Below are 18,163 nucleotides of genomic sequence, written 5' to 3' on the forward strand. Positions count from 1 at the left end.
AACCCAACAACACACACAATATTAACTTTCAGATTCTTTTTTTTTAATATTTAACTGAAATTTTTAAATGTTATACATAATAGATTCATTTATACACACTTTCCCCTCTCTCTGTCATTCTCTCTCTGCCCCCTTCATTCTGTCCCCTTTTTCTGTGTTACTCCCCCCCCTCTCTCTGTTATTCTCTCTCCCCCTCTCTCTCTCTCTGTCATTCTCTCCCCCCCCTCTCTGTCATTGTCTCCCTGCCCTACTCTTTCTCATTCTCACCCCCCCTCTCTCTCTGTCATTCTCTCTCCCCCTGACACACATACAAAACAGAACAAATACACACAGGGTAGGAACAGAAAACAAACACGCAACACAGAACAGAGCAGGACACACATACACATCAGAACAGAGCAGAACACGCAATAGAGCAGGACACACACACACAACAGAACAGAGTAGGAACACACAAACAACAGAGCAGAACACACAGATACACAGAACAGGATACACAGGAAAGAGACACACAGCCTCACTGCTCTCTGCTCCAGGCTTAGCCCCAGCCCCAGGCTCCTTACACCTCCTCCTGATTGGCTGCATTACTCAGCAGCAACAAATCCAGATGGAGGAAACTGCCTTCTGCCGCACTAGGCTGCCGCCTCGTTGGCCTAATGGTTGAACCGGCTCTGAACATAAACATTATTTTATTTATTAACAATGACCCCAACATATTATGTCATTATAAGCACCACACAGAAATGAGCTTTGTGGTTTTAGGAAATACAATATATGGCATTTCAAAGTACAATGAGCAAATGCAATCCAAGTTAAGTGGATATTTCACTTGTATATTGAATGTCTGTTGCTTTCTTCACAGTAAATTTAAATGGTGTCAGTTTTAATGTGCTCGTTGTTATTTAAAGCAGGAGAAGGCTTGCTCTTTTGGCATTCATTTCCACTCTTAGAGGTTTCCTGATAGAAAAGTCGTGGTATCAACAGTGAAATCAGGATTTGTTTATATTCTTTTCGAAAATTTTGATTAAGAAGTCCATATATGACTGCGTTAAGGCAACTGTTGAAATAGGCCATGAAGTAGCTAAGCACAAAAAGCCACTCAGGAATTTTGGGGGCGACTTTTGAGGGGTTGATAGCTACAGCTAAACCAATGAGGTTAAGTGGAGCCCAACACAAAGCAAAAATTACAAACACAACAAACATTGTAAGAAAGTTTCGGAAATCACTTTGTTTCATTCTCGGTTTGCTTTCGGATTTAACCTTTCTTCTTACTTGAATCACCAAAATCCATATGCGAAGGTAGCAAAAAGTCACCACAGTGATTGGTACTATGAAATGAATGATGACCACAGCGATGGTGTAAGAGGAGCTTGCAGTTTGAACAAAAGTACACGAATAGATCCGGGGATCATATTCTAATGAACCAACAAAAAAGTTTGGAACCGTTGCCAAAATAGTAAGAACCCAAATTAGGCCAACGTAAACCATTGTATTCCAAGTACTGTAGAGCTTCTCGTAGACAAAACTGTGACAGATGTAGCAATATCTGTTGATAGCAATCCCAGTGATGTTAAAGATAGAACCTATGACGCTCAGGCCCATGACAAAACCGCTCACTTTGCAATGTATTTCACTTAGGGCCCATCCATTTTTGAAAATAGCCATAAGCACTAATGGATAAGGATACAAGGCCACGACAAGGTCTGCAAAAGCCAAGCTCACTACGAAGGCATTACCTGCAAGAAAAGAGAAGATATTTGGTTAGTTTGAATTTGTACAGTACATTTCTCTCCTATTAAACCATACAAGCCACATGATCATAAACATATTTCACATACTGTACACTATGTCCAGATCCACAAAAATGTGCTAAGCTTTAGCATACCTTTACACTCAAGATTTATTTACCACATTTTTGGACCAGTATTAATCAGATGCTCTTTACAATAGTGGATTTGATTGCAAGCATAGAAGTGATTATAAATCCTCCTAAACTTTTCCTGGAGGAAAGGAGAATTGACTTATTGTCTGGTTGTCTTTGTCTAGGAGCTGCAGAACTTTGTTAACTCCTAGACAAGTCCATATTTTGCCCATGACATACTTGAAAACGAGAGGTAACCCTCAATGTATTACTTCCTTGTAAAACATTTGATAAATAAATAAAATATTTTCAAGTAGAATTCCCAGTAACTAGCAGGAACGCTGGGGTTGTTTACCAAAGGTAGTTAATGCGTAAGTTCATAATTCAGTTGACATTTTTGGCGTAACTTTCTCTAAGTTAGAATAGGGCACCATAACAGAGTGTTCGATTTTATTTCTTCTTCGATCAATGCATCTTTGATATGTAGTACAAATGCCAGCGATAATAGAGAAGACATTCTCCCCTCTATTTTATTATTCGTATAGAAGTCTTAAAATCTAATCTATCGAGTACCTACTATTCCAAATGTTTATATATTCATCCTTTCTCTCTTCCCAGACAGAGTTTATTAATACCAATTCTAGGCTTCTTTTTCTCTATATAAAATCAGTAAAAAGATTTATTTAACATTGCTACAGTTTATCTTTCTTACATAACAGCAGGGGTAACATTTGAAAGAGAGAAAGTAATTTAGGGAAATAGCTATTTTTTATAAATTGATTCTTCAGTGTTACGTAGAAATGCTGTGTTCCATAATTGGCAGGTAAACTTAGTAGGCGCTTACATAGGGCCATATTTATTAAGCGGTGCTATGTCATACTGTAAGATACCTTCTGGTGCCATAAGACATTTTACTGAGCATTGAAGTGAATGCACGGTCGTATGATGTCTTCTGGTGCTGGAAGATGTCTTATGACATTGCACCACTTAGTACATATGGCCTTTAAGGAGTTAACAAACTACTTGAAATCACAAAACAGCAGGCAGAACACAGAGGTTAATAAACTAAAGCTCATTTGTCCAGATCCAACAGGGAACGACTCCATGCAAAAAAAGAGCAATAACTGCCCAAAACTGGGAATACTGGGGACTGGATTCTGCCTTGATCCCCTCCTGGATATTCCAGTGACAAGGGATGACTGCCACAGATCCACACAGTTCACCATACCATTGGTCTCTAAACACCGAGACAACCATGAGCAACTGTGGAGATCTGATTGGCATTGGCTTCTATATATTTCTATACATTTCAAGGATAATTTGTGGAAATGTTACGAAGTTATTGGCACAGCCAAGGATCTTAATCACTACAGATGCCTGTGGAATATGTGCACAAGGCAAACAAGGCATGCAAAAGCACAATATTACTCTGACAATCTCCTCCAGAATACATCAAACCCAGCTAACATCTGGAAAGTTATCAACAATATATTCCAGCCTTCTAGCCACCAACAACCAAGAAATTTCACTAACGAGGATATTACTCTGACAAATCCCACTGACATTGCAAATGCATTCAATGACTACTTTGTGGGGTGTGCTACTAACTTATTAGTGAAACACAACCCACACCACAAACATGAACCTCATTCTGAGAGTACCCCTATAGCCCCACCCTCTCCCAACACTGCTCACAATTTTCAATTTAGCCCAGTATCTGAAGAGGAGATTACACAAGCGCTCCTCAAACTAAAACTAAGCAGCCAATGTGGACCTGACTAACTACAATCTAAGTTCCTAAGACTTGGTGCCCCAGCCATTGCCAAACCAATTGCTTCCATAGTCAACTCTATCCTGTCTGCAGGCCATATCCCTAAGACCTGGAAAGCTGCCAGAGTTGTCCCAATCTTCAAAAGTGGGGACAAAAACAATGTCTCAAACTACAGGCCAATCTCTCTTCTCCCAATTCTATCCAAAGTCATGGAAAAATGTGTCCACTCCCAATTAAGCAATTACTATACAAAGACAAATTTCCCTAGCTAATTCCAATCTGGCTTTTCACCCCAAACACTCCACCGTAACTAACCTGCTAAAAATTTGCAATAAAATCCAGTGTGGAATGGAATGGGGAAAACTTACTGGTGCAATATTCCTAGATTTTGCAAAGGCTTTTGATACTGTTGATCATGTTATCTTGCTTAGCAAACTCCACTGCTCTGGAATAGGGAAACATGCTTTAAACTGTTTCATTCCTACCTATCAGGTAGATCCCAAAATGTGTCCATCTCAGGCTCTAACTCCAGCCCCTTGGATATCACCTGTGGTGTCCTGCAAGGCTCTGTTCTGGGGCCCCTACTCTTCTCAGTGTTCATCAATGATCTTCCCATAGCTTTTAAGGCAGCTTCAATACACATGTATGCAGATGACACAATCTTATATGCACACAGCCCTAGCCTCTCCGACCTTGTACACATACTTCAATCTGACTTTTTGAGACTTGAAAATTGGATGCCAAATCAAATCCTCCCTAAGGGCCTCATGCAGTAAGCGACGATTATGTGAAATCGGCAAGCTTATCGATTAGTCATGTTATTGGCGTTTTTCCCTCTCCGTATGCAGTAAGTGCCGAATACATTCAAAATCAACCCGAAAACAAATCCGCCCACTCTCACGATGATGAGCCGATCACACACAGGTGTATCGGCGTGCGTGGCGGGGTGCTGTTAGGTTGCACAATCACAAATCTTGCTGAATCAGGCGAAACAAGCATGTTTTTGATTGCGCGCCATATTTAAAGGCAACGTGTACTGCTAATCATTCTCTGTGTTGTTGGGAGTGAGAGAGAGAGAGAGACGCACAGAGCTGGACGATTGAACATTTGCATATTGACTGAGAGACTTGTTGTGTATTGGGTGAGCTTTGTCCATTGTTGTTTTGTTTACATCTTTGTCTTGTTTTATATGTGGAAGTGGGTCGTGTGATTGCCTGTACATTTCTTGTCTGTTTTTTGTGAGTGCTGGAAGTATGCCCGCAAAGCGTGGGAAGAGTGATGCTGGTGGGAGTGGGAGTGCTACTCGTGGGAGTACGCGTCGGAGTGAACGTACTGTTCAGGGGAGTGATGTTGCTGGTGCACCGAGTGGTGTTGCTGGGAGTGGGAGTGCTGTTGCTGGGAGTGGGAGTGCTGTTGCTGGGAATGGGAGTGCTGTTGCTGGGAATGGGAGTGCTGTTGCTGGGAATGGGAGTGCTGTTGCTGGGAGTGGGAGTGCTGTTGCTGGGAGTGGGAGTGCTGTTGCTGGGAGTGGGAGTGCTGTTGCTGGGAGTGGGAGTGCTGTTGCTGGGAGTGGGAGTGCTGGTGCTAGGAGTGTGAGTGCTGGTGCTAGGAGTGTGAGTGCTGGTGCTAGGAGTGTGAGTGCTGGTGCTAGGAGTGGGAGTGCTGGTGCTAGGAGTGGGAGTGCTGGTGCTAGGAGTGGGAGTGCTGGTGCTGGGAGTGCTGCTGGTGGCGCAGTTGCTGATGGGGTGGATGGTGGTGGCGTGCTTGCTGGTGGCCAGCTTTTGGAGGCTCTTCCATTGGAAGAAGGAGAGTCCAGTCAGCACCAGCCAAGCTCTGACCCTAAACCTGCTCGGAAAAAACGTGTGGAGAAGCCACGTAATCCTCGCTTCAATGACCAGGAAAATAGGGCTCTTGTCACTGGCATTCTGGAGCACTATGACAGTATATATGGACATTTAGTAGGTAAGTGTAACTTTACATTTATTATTCAAATACATGTGATCCTAGGTCATCTGAGTTTTGTTCATATGCAAATATGGGTACACAATATCTTTCTATGTTCATTAGTGTGGAAACACAGCTTTTTATCATGCCTTACAAGGACAAATAAACACAGGCGGTCAATTTGCCATAACTGCATACAATATGAATGCAAGCTTGCTTACATGTATAGGTTTAGTAGTGAATGCTCATGTGCTGCACATATTACACATAAAACAGCATGTTTGCTATCACTTGGAACAGCTAGCAGTGTAGGAAACTGGTGCTTATATTATTATTCATTTACCTCATATCTTTTATATGTTTTTCAAGGGCGGACAAGTGCAGCAAGCAAAAAAGAAATGTGGGACACAATAGTCATTGGTGTCAATGCCTGTGGGAATCGTGTCAGGGACAAGTATCATTGTCGGAAAAGATTTGATGATATTAGGTCCAAATTGAAAAAGAAAATACAAGACCAACGCGTGCATGCTACTGGCACTGGAGGTGGGCCCACACCACAACGTCTCATATTGACTCCATTGGAGGAGCTGCTTCGGCCAAAATTACTTACCGTCGTCGTGGAAGGCTTGGCTGGTGACCGTGACATTGGAATTTATCCGTCACAATTTCCAGCAGGTGATAAATATTACTGTACTAGGCGTGTCGTTGCTTACAGTTATTTTGCATAGTTACACTGCTTTTTATACTGTCTTCACAATATAAGCATACCTGCATCTATATATGTATATGTCTGATTCTGTATATATATATCTCAAAATAGACATATATGTAGTAGTCCTACTAAAAGCAGTAACTAATATAGCACGTGCCATTGCGTGCTCATTTACATGTGAATTCCCAAAATGCATAGCTGCAGTGGAAGCAATTGATGGTGGGCGAAGATGGGGAACAACAGGGTAGTACACGTGTAACACATGTTCATGAGAAATTATTAGTAGCTACAGGTACAGAACAGAAATATGTATCATATTATTGTGTATTTTATTGATTTTACTCCGACAAACATGACATTACTGCCTATTTTAAGCATGCATCAAAGAAATTGCATGTAACGGCCTACAAACATCACTGGCACTAACACATCTATAGTTGCTTAAGAAAAGGTCCATTTTTGCTTTATGTCATATACAGACAGCATAATGAGGCACACGTATCATATGTTATGTCATTGTTTTCATAACTTAAACACTGCAGATGACTACTTAGCTCATCTACCATTGTGTTAAAGCAGCTGCAATTAATATCTCATCACAGCATACACTTCAACAGAGGGGGTGGGGTTCAGCACACACACTAATTACAGCCTCATTTCACGGTCAACTTAGTTCACACCATTTGCACCTGTTTCAAGTCATTGAAAGGTGTGGCTGATTAGGCTTTTTGGGGAAGGGAATACCTTTCTTACAACCTGAATAGCACAACTGAAGTTAATCACACTCATTGGAAAGCTTAACTCTAGCTACTAAATGCCCCAACAACTCATTACTTATCAAAGCGTACGTCACACATTAGTTCACTCATATCTATAGTTGAACTACTATGAAAGACACATTATCACACACTGCATGTGTTGTCTTGTTGAGTCACAGCCACATTCAGGTGTGCCACATCTTCGATTAATGTACCACACATATCCTCTACCAAAAATAACACTTTTTGCAATATGACCACCTTCATGATAACTATCATGAGATGACCATTCACAATGGTTATGTACATTATGATACTGATATCACTACACAACATATGATTTTTATGTACTCATTTAATCTATTTATCCTCACGCATTACTGCAGAAACATAGTATGTTGTATGTTAGGGAACTCAAAACTTCTAAGTACACAGGCATGTACATTGTTATTACAACTATTTATGTTCACTTTCACACACACATTTTCGGTTAAGGAACTGATGTTGTTAGTTAATCATAAATACAGAACATACAATAAGTGTTTGTTCAATATTTACACATGTAAATGTAAAACTTATGTTATTGTTATATATAGTTGCCCCTGGAGGACATGTGTCACCTGAGATGGAACAAGTGTCTTCACCTGGGTCAGCCAGCTCAACACTACTAGAAGGTGAGTGTATCATTTGCTGGCCATATAATATGTGCTCTTCTATATGTTATGTTGTCATGTGCATTATTTGTTTTGCACATCTTCTTTAAATAGGATTACTTAGTGTCAGTGAAAATGAAGTGTAAGGCAACATGTATTGTGTTAGTGATGTTAATTATCATGTAGGACTTCTGAGTTTAGAGCAACTTTTCATTCATTCATATTTCATACTGAGTCCAAACATTATTCGTAAGTCAAGGTAGTTTTTAATGAGGTTATAAAACGTATGCTAACATGTTAGGTGTTACTTAGGACACAGTACAATTACATAGTAACACAGCATACATTAACATGCCATTTAATAATGTGTACATTTCTTTTTAGAACATCATGGTGATGAGGATGATGAGTATGATGAGGATGACGCCACAGAAGAGACTGAAATACAATCATGTGACCATGAAGAGGTGCCAATAGAAACTGTTGTACCGCCAAATCGTCCATCAACTTCCACATACGATGCAATTGTAGCTTCAGAGGGAAAAATAGTGGACGCAGAAAATCGTCGCCATTCAGACATGATGACAGTGCTGGAAAGGATGATTGGACTGCAGGAAGAAACAGTATCACAATTGGCACATCTCCACAGAGTCTTCATTGAAGTGCCTAAACAGTTGCAAAAAATCAACACCTCATTCGAAGCATTAGTTGTTCAGCAAACACAAGCTAATTACTGGAGAATGACTAATGTACCACAATTCAACACCTCCCAGCCAGGATCTGTTCATGCAGGTCAGTTTTCACCACATTCATCTGATATTCATTCACCAGGCCCAAATGTTACCGGTCAAGTAGCAGACATTGCTGTGCAGGTTCCTGACGACATACTACCACTGCCATCTGTACAAAATCAGCAGCTGACACCTACAAAGGAGCCCACAAAAACAAAATACAAGCAGTTACTACTGACCAGTTTTTGGTCAAAAACAACAAAAGACACACATGAAACAGACCAACCATCACTTGTGCAGTGTCTACCAACTTGCTCACATGTGTCACTGGGCACAAGCCCTGTCCGTGAACAGTCACTACCCAAAAGCCCTGTAGGTGAGTCGCTGCCCAAAAGCCCTGTAGGTGAATCACTGCCCACAAGCCCTGTAGGTGAGTCACTGGCCACAAGCCATGTAGGTGAGTCACTGGCCACAAGCCCTGTAGGTGAATCACTGCCCACAAGCCCTGTAGGTGAGTCACTGGCCACAAGCCCTGTAGGTGAGTCACTGGCCACAAGCCCTGTAGGTGAACAGTCACTGGCCACAAGCCCTGCCCGTGAAGTGCCAGAGGCCACTCAAAGTGGCTCTGTTGTGCCTAAAGTTGGTGGCAAAAGAAAAAGGAAAATTCAAGAGACAACAAGCAGGCCTGTTACTCGCTCGCAAAAGGAACAAAAAAAATAAATGTTATAATTCAGAAAATATGTGTTTGGCCTTGTTTTGTTGACTTCAGATTATCTAATTACTATTGTATGTATGCTGAAGACTGTGTTGTTTCCAAACTTTCAACTATGTTCTTGTACACGTGAAGGTTTGGAAATGTTAACACTCATAATTAATTGTGTTATAAATATTTATGTTGTAATCGTCTGTTCAGTAATGGTCCACCAGGAGCCAGTTGCTAAGTTTAGAGAAGCTGCCATTGACTTTGCAGCAAAACATTGCATTTGGGTGTGTTAATTGATGTAAGAATTGCATATGCATATTAGTCACATGCAATTATTAAAACACCTAAGTAAGTGCAAACATCTTTCTTGTACGTGTACAGCAGGATTATGTGTAAATTATTACTTACCTTTGCCTTGCTTGGCCATTGTAATTTTGTCCTTTAATCAGTTGTGTGTTCGTTTCTATAACATCTCAGAATGTATAATAATATATATACACACACACACACACACACACACACACACACTGAGTGAGTGTGAGTGTGAGTGTGTGTATATATATATATATATATATATATATATGTATATATGTGTATATATATATATGTATATATGTGTATATATATATATGTATATATGTGTATATATATATATGTATATATGTGTATATATATATATATATGTGTATATATATATATATATGTATATATGTGTGTGTATATATATATATATATATATATATATATATATATATATATATATATATAGTACTATATAAACTGGTATACACAAACTAATACACTTCATGCTTCCTTGTGAAAGCACACTATTTTAATAATACAGGCCTAATGTTTGAGAAATATCCTAAGTATGAGACTCTAACAGTATTGTGCTTAAACAAATGTTTATTACTTAATTCAATCATGTTTCTCACCATTTAAATAGGTTTCATACAAGGTATACTTAATGCCATCAATGTTGTGTGTACTCCTGCAATATAAAAAAAAAAAAATTATTATATATAAATATATATATATTTTTATAAGAGATATATTTATATATATATATATATATATATATATATATATATATATATATATATATATATATATATATATATACACACGTATTTAAACTCATGCAGACAGGGAGTTAACCAGACTTTCACATACACACAGAAATGTAAGCGGGGAAAAAACATTTCTTTTTGCAGGTGTGTTTTTACTGATATGCCTGGCTAAGAAATATTTTCACACACTGGCCTTTGTTAGTTTTCAAAAAAACACTATGTGAACGCATTCACAGTCTAGGGATGTTTTTCACAAACGAGATAAAAGAAGGAGAAATGTTTCTCCCACAGTCCCATATCACGAACCACAACTGTTAACCCAATTAGACAACCAAATCCAATTGGCGTTTGAAATAAGGAGTCAAAGTAGTTACTTTTGTTGACCTTGACAAGGAAAAACAGGAGTTTGTTAGCCATTCAGCACATTCATTTTGATGAGCAAATAACACAGACCTGCACACAGCTTTTGTGCTACTCAGACATGGCTGATGAATTCGTTAACAATATTAATCCCCTTTTAGGGTATAAGTACATGATCTGTGAAGCCATCTTGAACAGTCGCGGACAGAAAGCAAGCACACGCCAAATCGATGATTTCATTCGAGCAAAATATCCTTATTACCAAGACCGTAAGCATGCACGGAATTTTAATTCCTCAATAAGATTCACTTTATCAAGTAATGACTTTTTTGAACGTGACCAGGATAAGCTACAACACACCTATGGTTTCTGGAAGATTGCCCCGGAAAAACAATTTATCCTGAAAGACGGCACTTATATTGTCGTGAAAGGCATATTTATTCCTAATGGCAATAGCAATGTATCCGCTACTACTGATCCGTTTGAATCGATACGTGCTGCAATATCTGCAGCCTCCATTCCTGAAACCCACATTGTACAAGAACAAAAGTACTATGATTATGTACCAAGCCTTTCAGCTGAAATTGCATTGGAATGGGAACCGGAAGAAATGAACCTACCTCCCGACCAATTATTTGAAGAAAGCAGTGGCGATTCCTATGAGCGCATCCTGGAGGAGATATGTGCCATACTGGATTCAGCGGTTGGGTTAAGCGTGGATGAAAATGGCTTGCATTTCTGGAGCGACCAGTTGCAGCCAGGCGAAGAGTTAATTCTAGAAGAATGGTAAATATAACAATCGTTATGCGTTGACTCTGCGTTTAAATTTTTTTTTTTTTTGTAACCACCATTTTCACTTTCAATGCGTGGATACAGCGTAACATTGCAGACTGCATAACATGTAGCGATCACAAACAAATTGTTTCCTAATACAATATAGTAGGACCTGAAAGAGTAGTACACATTGCTGACGGAATAAATATACGTACTTTCCTATCCCTTTAAACATATTAGCAACATTTTACCATTACTCTAACACATACCTGTTTTGTTATCATGCAACATCTACAACATTGAAAACCGGGTCCACCACGTATGACGTGGGACCCTTGTCATGGGCCAAGGCGTCCTTAAAAAGGATTAGTGATGTAAGTCCCGCCCCCAAGCGACGTGCGCGCCTCAAAGCCTATTGGCTGTCATGTTTTGTTATAGTAACGGTAACTGCAGTGTGTGATGCGTGCGGCTCAGTGTTTGTAGGCGTACCCTGGGCGTTAGCCGAATGTTAATTGAGTGGGAGGAGTGTTAGCGTGCGTTTCACGCTGGCTTAACATGACGTCACACGTATTGCATTTGCGCATTGTGTTATCGGCCGTGCTTTCTGTTCAAACACGTCTGTTTAAAAAGAATACAGATGTACTCGTTTAGAACGAATGTAGTTTCGTCTTCATTGTATTTGAAATAAAGATGTTATGTTTACTGGTATTTTCAACATGTATTGAACGCACAACGTACGCTTTGTTTTGCGCATGCGCTAACAGTTAGTGGAGCCAAGCGTGAAGTGCGTGCGCACACAAAGATGTGCGCGCACATCTTTCAGTATACAGGCAACGTTCACTTCTTATACATAGTTATGCCTGCTACAAATTTAAAGAAACATTACATACTGATGAACAGTTTTACTTCTAACATATAAGTGACTGACGTGTGTATCTACACAATCATATAGAGCTGCGTAACGCGTTGTCACGGATGCATATCTAGTAAGGTGCCATCTTTGACCATCATGTGTTTGCTGTATTTCAGAGATGTCGGGGAAGATACAATCGGATCAATGTATGATTTCAGAAGAGTCTACCTTTATATGAGATGATTGTGAGGAGGAGCCACCGACTACTATACTACATATGGAACTAATTTTATATTGCTTGCAGCGCTTATTAACAAACAATTAAAAATGTGATACCCTTATGCCTATATTGCATAAGCACTTAATTAACATAATGATGTTGCAAAAGAGTGCCTCATGAATTTTTATTGAGTGTTCTTTAATGACTACTAACATTTTATGACATGGTGTGTTTTATATATAACAACCATTCCCACTCTGCTAACACATTTGTGTATTCTAATATGTAATGGAACGTATGACTGTCGAAACTATGTAACAATAATAATAATAATATGAGCATGTTCATGTATAGGGCTGCTAGTTGTACGCAGCGATTTACAGACACATGTTTCAGCCTGAGGTCCCTGGCCCGTGGAACGTACAAATGTTTTTTTGCCGCATGAGGCACAGGGAGATAAAGTGACTTGGCCAAGGTCACAAGGAGCCCACACCGGGAATTGAACCAGACTCCCCTGCTTCAAACTATCAGTTCCAGTGTGTGTCTTTACTCAGTGAGCCACTCCTTCTCCCAATGTAAAGGACACTTACAACCAAGTAGCCATTTATTTTTAAAATCTCTTGTTACATGGGTATGTAGATAAAATGGTTTGGGACTGTAGCAAATAATGTTACTGGCCAGATGTTATGGTCCCCTCCAATGCATGATGTTCTGAATATGACATCACCATCATGTTATGAAGTACGTTTCTGTGTATATTTCATTAACCTAACTAAGTATAGTTTACTGTGTTTATTAATCGTTTAGAAATACATAGTATAGTCAATATGATGATATAAGCTACCATAATAAAGCTGGTGTTATCATTTGTCGGTGTTATACATGGATCCTACACCAATTGATAGAGACACAAACAGTTGTCTTAAAAAGTGTGTCTATGCTAGTGATGAATGTGCTCCCGTAAGTAAACAAATAAGTACAGTTATCCCCTTTTCTCCAACCACCTCTATATTACATTAATGGAAATTATAAGGAAACATACATAAAATGTGATGAAATGTGAGTAATCATTTTGTAATACAATGCACATGAAAGCTCAAGAGTAGCTAAATGCATATACATGATACAGAAAGTACATATATGTAACATTTGTGTTTAAACCAATATGTTGGGTTTTTAGTTCCAATAATTATAGGAAGATTGAGGTAGGCACATCTTATGAGAGATGTCAGCAAATATACATACCATGATCAGTCATACTGGAGATATACCTATAATGCAAAGGAACAATATATAAATTGCAAACATTGACATGCCATCTTCAGTACCGTAAACAACACAGCAAAGTGTGTATTTGGTGTTAAATGTACAACACCATGTATATTTCATGACATTCAAAATGTAAATCAGCCTGGTGTACACATCATCTGGATGTACATGTTACACTGCACCAATAACATTGTATGTAAGCATACTAGAAGCATGAATGATTATGGGCATAATATGTGTTTTGTCTTAGCATAAGGAATAACACAATGCTAAAATATTATTGCTTTGTTACCCAAGTTGTATTCACATACACACAACTAAAGTACAATTGAAGAGGGATTATATAACCTGTGCAACAATAACATACCGGTGCCACATCCCTTTGTGCACACAGCAGAGAAAAGAAAGGTGTGCAACCCATATTCATCTGTGTCCTAACAGAAGGTTATATAAAGAAACATTATTGTTAATATAACATAATTAAACTATAAAAGTAGTACTAGGAACATATGAGTTTGTACTTACAAGAAAAAAATGAATTGATGAGATTCTGTCGTGTCTGGCCACCACTGGCTGTTTGTTCATTTTCAGCAGCTACATGGGTGGGATGCTCGTCTACCAAAGCCTCAGCTAGGTCTGACTGTACATTGTGCCTGAGTGCAACATTGTGCAAAATGCAACAGGCAAGGATAATATCAGACACTTTTTGAGGCTTGTATAGAAGAGCCCCACCAGTTCTGTCCAGACACCTAAACCTGGTCTTGAGTAGGCCAAATGTCCTCTCTATAACAGATCTTGTAGATATATGGGCTGCATTGTACCTGTCCTCTGCTTCAGTTTGAGGGTTTAGCACCGGAGTCAAGAGCCACGGCCTAATTCCGTATCCTGAGTCACCTATAATGAATGGAGCACACATAAGCTGACATTAGTGATCAAATTGTACAATGCCAACATTCCTAAATCAACATGTGTTTTGTGTTAGAACATGTAAATATGTACTCACCCAGCAGCCAACCAGGTTCAAAATGTCCCTCTTCGAACGCATGGAAGACTGAAGAGTTCCTCAGGATAGAGGAATCGTGACTGGAACCAGGGAATTTGGGTACCACATGCATTATCCTCATCGTCGCATCACATACCACCTGTACATTGAGTGAATGGTAGTGCTTCCGATTGCGGTACACATGCTCACTCTGACTAGGTGCAATCAAAGCAACATGTGTGCAATCGATTGCACCCAGCACAGATGGTATCCCTGCTATATTATAAAAGCCAGTCCTGACTTCCAGCCACTCTGTCGCCTCTGTAGGAAAATGAATATAATTCCTAGCGCGTCTATTGAGTGCATAGAGAAACTGGGTCAAGGCCCGCGAGAATGTAGATTGCGAGACCCCGCCCACTATGCCCACAGTTGTCTGGTATGACGCGGAAGCAAGATAATGTAATGAGCACAGCATTTTAACAAGCCCAGGGACTGCACGACCTCTGGCTGTGAAAAAATCTAAATCCCCCCTTATCTCCTCATAAAGAGCTAAGATTGCTGCTGAACTCAAACGATAGCGACTTACAATCTCCTCCTCACTCATCCCATCTAACAGGGTTCTCTCCCTGTACAGACGCGGACGAGGCACAAGTTGTCTCCTCTGTCTTCTCCTCTGATCTCCTGTCCCTCTACCTGTCCCTCTACCTGTCCCTCGGCCTGTCCCTCTCCCTGTCCCTGTCGTATCCGCGTCACTGTCACTGTCCCTCGGTGTGTCCCTCCCTTGCCCTATATGATTGTCTTCATCATCAAGCATGTCATAGAAAAGAATGTTCCTCCGTCTCCTAAACATTCGCAACATTTTGAAATGAGTAGCTGTGAATGAGCAGGTAATGTGCGTCCTTTAAATAGGTATGTGATGATGTCAGGTGACATAGTAAAATGCAAGGTGTTACATTAACATAATAAAGTACTTCTGTGGCAAGCTGTGTGCACTTGTTGTTCTAAGTATTTGTTGTGTGTATTCTGCAGGGAATGATGATATTTGGCAATGATGTGACGTGAAGCTTTGTACAAAGATTGCTTGCAAATAAATAGTTGCATGTGCAATGCATGTAACACTTGTGAACGCAAGAGTCAGTCATGTAATGAGACAAAAAGGCTGAGATTGACGTGGGAAAAGTTTTGTGTAACATGTGTAATTATCCATGTTATTGTGACATGTTGGCAACAATGAATAGTCGTGTGCATATGCATGCATTTGTGTAAGGAGGATAGTTGGTATAGAATGAGTTTACAAGGTGTCCCAATGATGAATTACTGTACATGTGTGTATAAGTTAGGTTGAAGTGCTTGTAATGCTACGGTTACAATGTAAACATGCAATGTGATTGAGCGTCCAATAAGTGACGTCATGAAAATAGGGAGGACCCAAAAGTATATGTAAACATGAGAAGACAGATGTACATGAACGTTTAAAGATGCGTGTCACATTACAAGCATTGTGTAATGTAAAGGAAGATGAATATACTGTGTATGTGTGACATGTGTGACATGTGTGACATCATGTAAATAATTGTCGCTGAGTTGAGTAAAATGTGTGATATGATGTGAGGTTCTCCTTTAAGAGTGTAGTATAGTATTTTCCCTTGCCACATCATCACATGATGAGTAATGTGACCCGCAAATGCTGAAAACATGTAAAAGTCGAATGTTATGCAAATAAGACACGTCAGCTGTGACACAATGCAGGGAATGCCCCCACACTGTAATGCAAATCCCCCTTGTATTGTGAGCAATGAAACGTAAACAGTACTATACTGTTATACGTCCCCGCTCCATTGACTTCCATTGATGTACAGAAGATGTTTTTTTTCTAAGTGCCGTTCCGGCAGCCTTAGCGATCGTTCTCCCGTCCAAAATGCCAACTTTAGTTGGCGGGAGAAATCGGCCATAACATCTCAATTTCGTAGTGCCGATCAGCCCCGATAAGCTGTTTTTTTTTGTTGAATCCAGCCGATTTAAAAAAGTGGCGATCAGTGTCGAAAACAGGCTTATCGGCAGGCGACTGGCCATAACCAAATTATCGGCTCCGAAACCTGGCGATATGAAGCACTTATCGGCGCTTACTGAATCTCAAACCCAATTTTGGCTATAACATGGCCATATTTCCCTTATCAACGCTTACTGCATGAGGCCCTAAGTCTGCTAATCAGAAAGCGTATCGCACAGCAGATGCTAATGCCAATTATTGACTATGGAGACATAGTATACGGCTTGGCACCCCAAATCCACCTTAGCAAAGTTGATACCCTCTACAATTCAATATGCCATTTTGTTTTCCAATGCAACTACAACACACATCACTGCGAAATGCTCAAAGAACTAGATTGGTCACCAGTTGAGTCTGGGAGCAAAGTTAATCTTTCCTGTCTTGTCTTCAAATACTCTCTGGGCAAGCTACCCGTTTATCTGAACAAGCTCCTCAGCCCTACCACATGCAGCACTAATCATCTGAGATCTGACTCCAAAAGACTGTTCATGGTTCCACGGTTCAGCAAAGTATCCAGCCGTTCCTCCTTCTCTTACCGTGCACCCCAAAACTGGAACAAACTACTGGAGACTCTCACATCCACCAACAGTCTAAGTTATTTCAAAACTAAAGTTGTCTCACATTTTAACCTGGTCTGTAACTGCTACATACGTCTATATTATATTTGATCTCTAATTGTGCATGCAATGTCTTGTATATAATGTATACCCTGTTCACTTATGTAACTGTATTTGTAACCATGTATTATTTGTCATCTTAACTCTATGCCCAGGACCGACTTGAAAACGAGCGGTAACTCTCAATGTATTACTTTCTGTCAAACCATGTTATAAATAAAATAATAAATAAAATAAATACTTTCCTGGCATGGAAAACAGAAACATGGAGAACGGGATGCCATAAAATCAGCAGAGACATTTCCTCTGAGCCAATCAGGGGCAAGGGGGTGTCAGAAATTATTTATTTATTTATTTATAAAATGTTTTACCAGGAAGTAATACATTGAGAGTTACCTCTCGTTTTCAAGTATGTCCTGGGCATAGTTAAAGACAAATAATACATGGTTACAAATACAGTTACATAAATGAACAAGGTATACATTATATACAAGACATTGCATGCACAGCTAGAGGAGATGTATATTATAGGCATACACTGGTGACACACTTTATTCGAGCTCGGCTAGTCCCACGAATTCGGGTATACCTGGGTGTATTGAGGTTTGTGACTGTTTTCTGCCCGAGTGCATTGAGGTATTTTCCAGGCAGGGATTGAAGCATTTTATTCCCGCTGGCTGCAATACTGCACAGTATATATATATATACTGCATTACAATTCATGAATTTATGCCATCTGGTAGACACGCGAAGCATTGCAGCCTATTAAATCCTAATCATTATCATTTAACAGATCAGCCGCCCGTCAGCCAGGCATGAACCCAGGCTGGGAAGG

General features: G+C 39.8%; 2 protein-coding genes across 2 annotated transcripts in view; one reads left to right on the top strand and one right to left on the bottom strand.

Annotated features, from left to right (window-relative positions):
- Positions 1 to 867: 867 nt before the first annotated feature.
- The window catches only part of MTNR1B (melatonin receptor 1B), a 142,412-nt gene continuing 125,116 nt past the window's right edge, over positions 868 to 18,163 (bottom strand). The window contains exon 2 of the mRNA XM_075592529.1: positions 868 to 1,736. Coding sequence (XP_075448644.1) covers positions 868 to 1,736 — 869 coding nt within the window. The remainder of the gene's footprint in view (positions 1,737 to 18,163) is intronic.
- Positions 6,053 to 9,153, top strand: LOC142490350 (uncharacterized). The gene is made up of 3 exons (XM_075592528.1): positions 6,053 to 6,251; positions 7,643 to 7,720; positions 8,084 to 9,153. Exons 2-3 carry the CDS (start codon positions 7,672 to 7,674, stop codon positions 9,148 to 9,150), a joined length of 1,116 nt encoding a protein of 371 aa, XP_075448643.1. The 5' UTR covers positions 6,053 to 6,251; positions 7,643 to 7,671; the 3' UTR covers positions 9,151 to 9,153.

The sequence above is a fragment of the Ascaphus truei genome, chromosome 3, assembly GCF_040206685.1.
Source record: "Ascaphus truei isolate aAscTru1 chromosome 3, aAscTru1.hap1, whole genome shotgun sequence".
In the NCBI taxonomy this organism is placed as follows: Eukaryota; Metazoa; Chordata; class Amphibia; order Anura; family Ascaphidae; genus Ascaphus; species Ascaphus truei.

Excerpts from the sequence above, each read along its gene's own strand:
- LOC142490350 (XM_075592528.1), top strand. The coding sequence starts at position 7,672 with ATGGAACAAGTGTCTTCACCTGGGTCAGCCAGCTCAACACTACTAGAA. Across the intron at positions 7,721-8,083 it reads CAGCTCAACACTACTAGAAG|AACATCATGGTGATGAGGAT; the intron begins GTGAGTGTATCA and ends ATTTCTTTTTAG.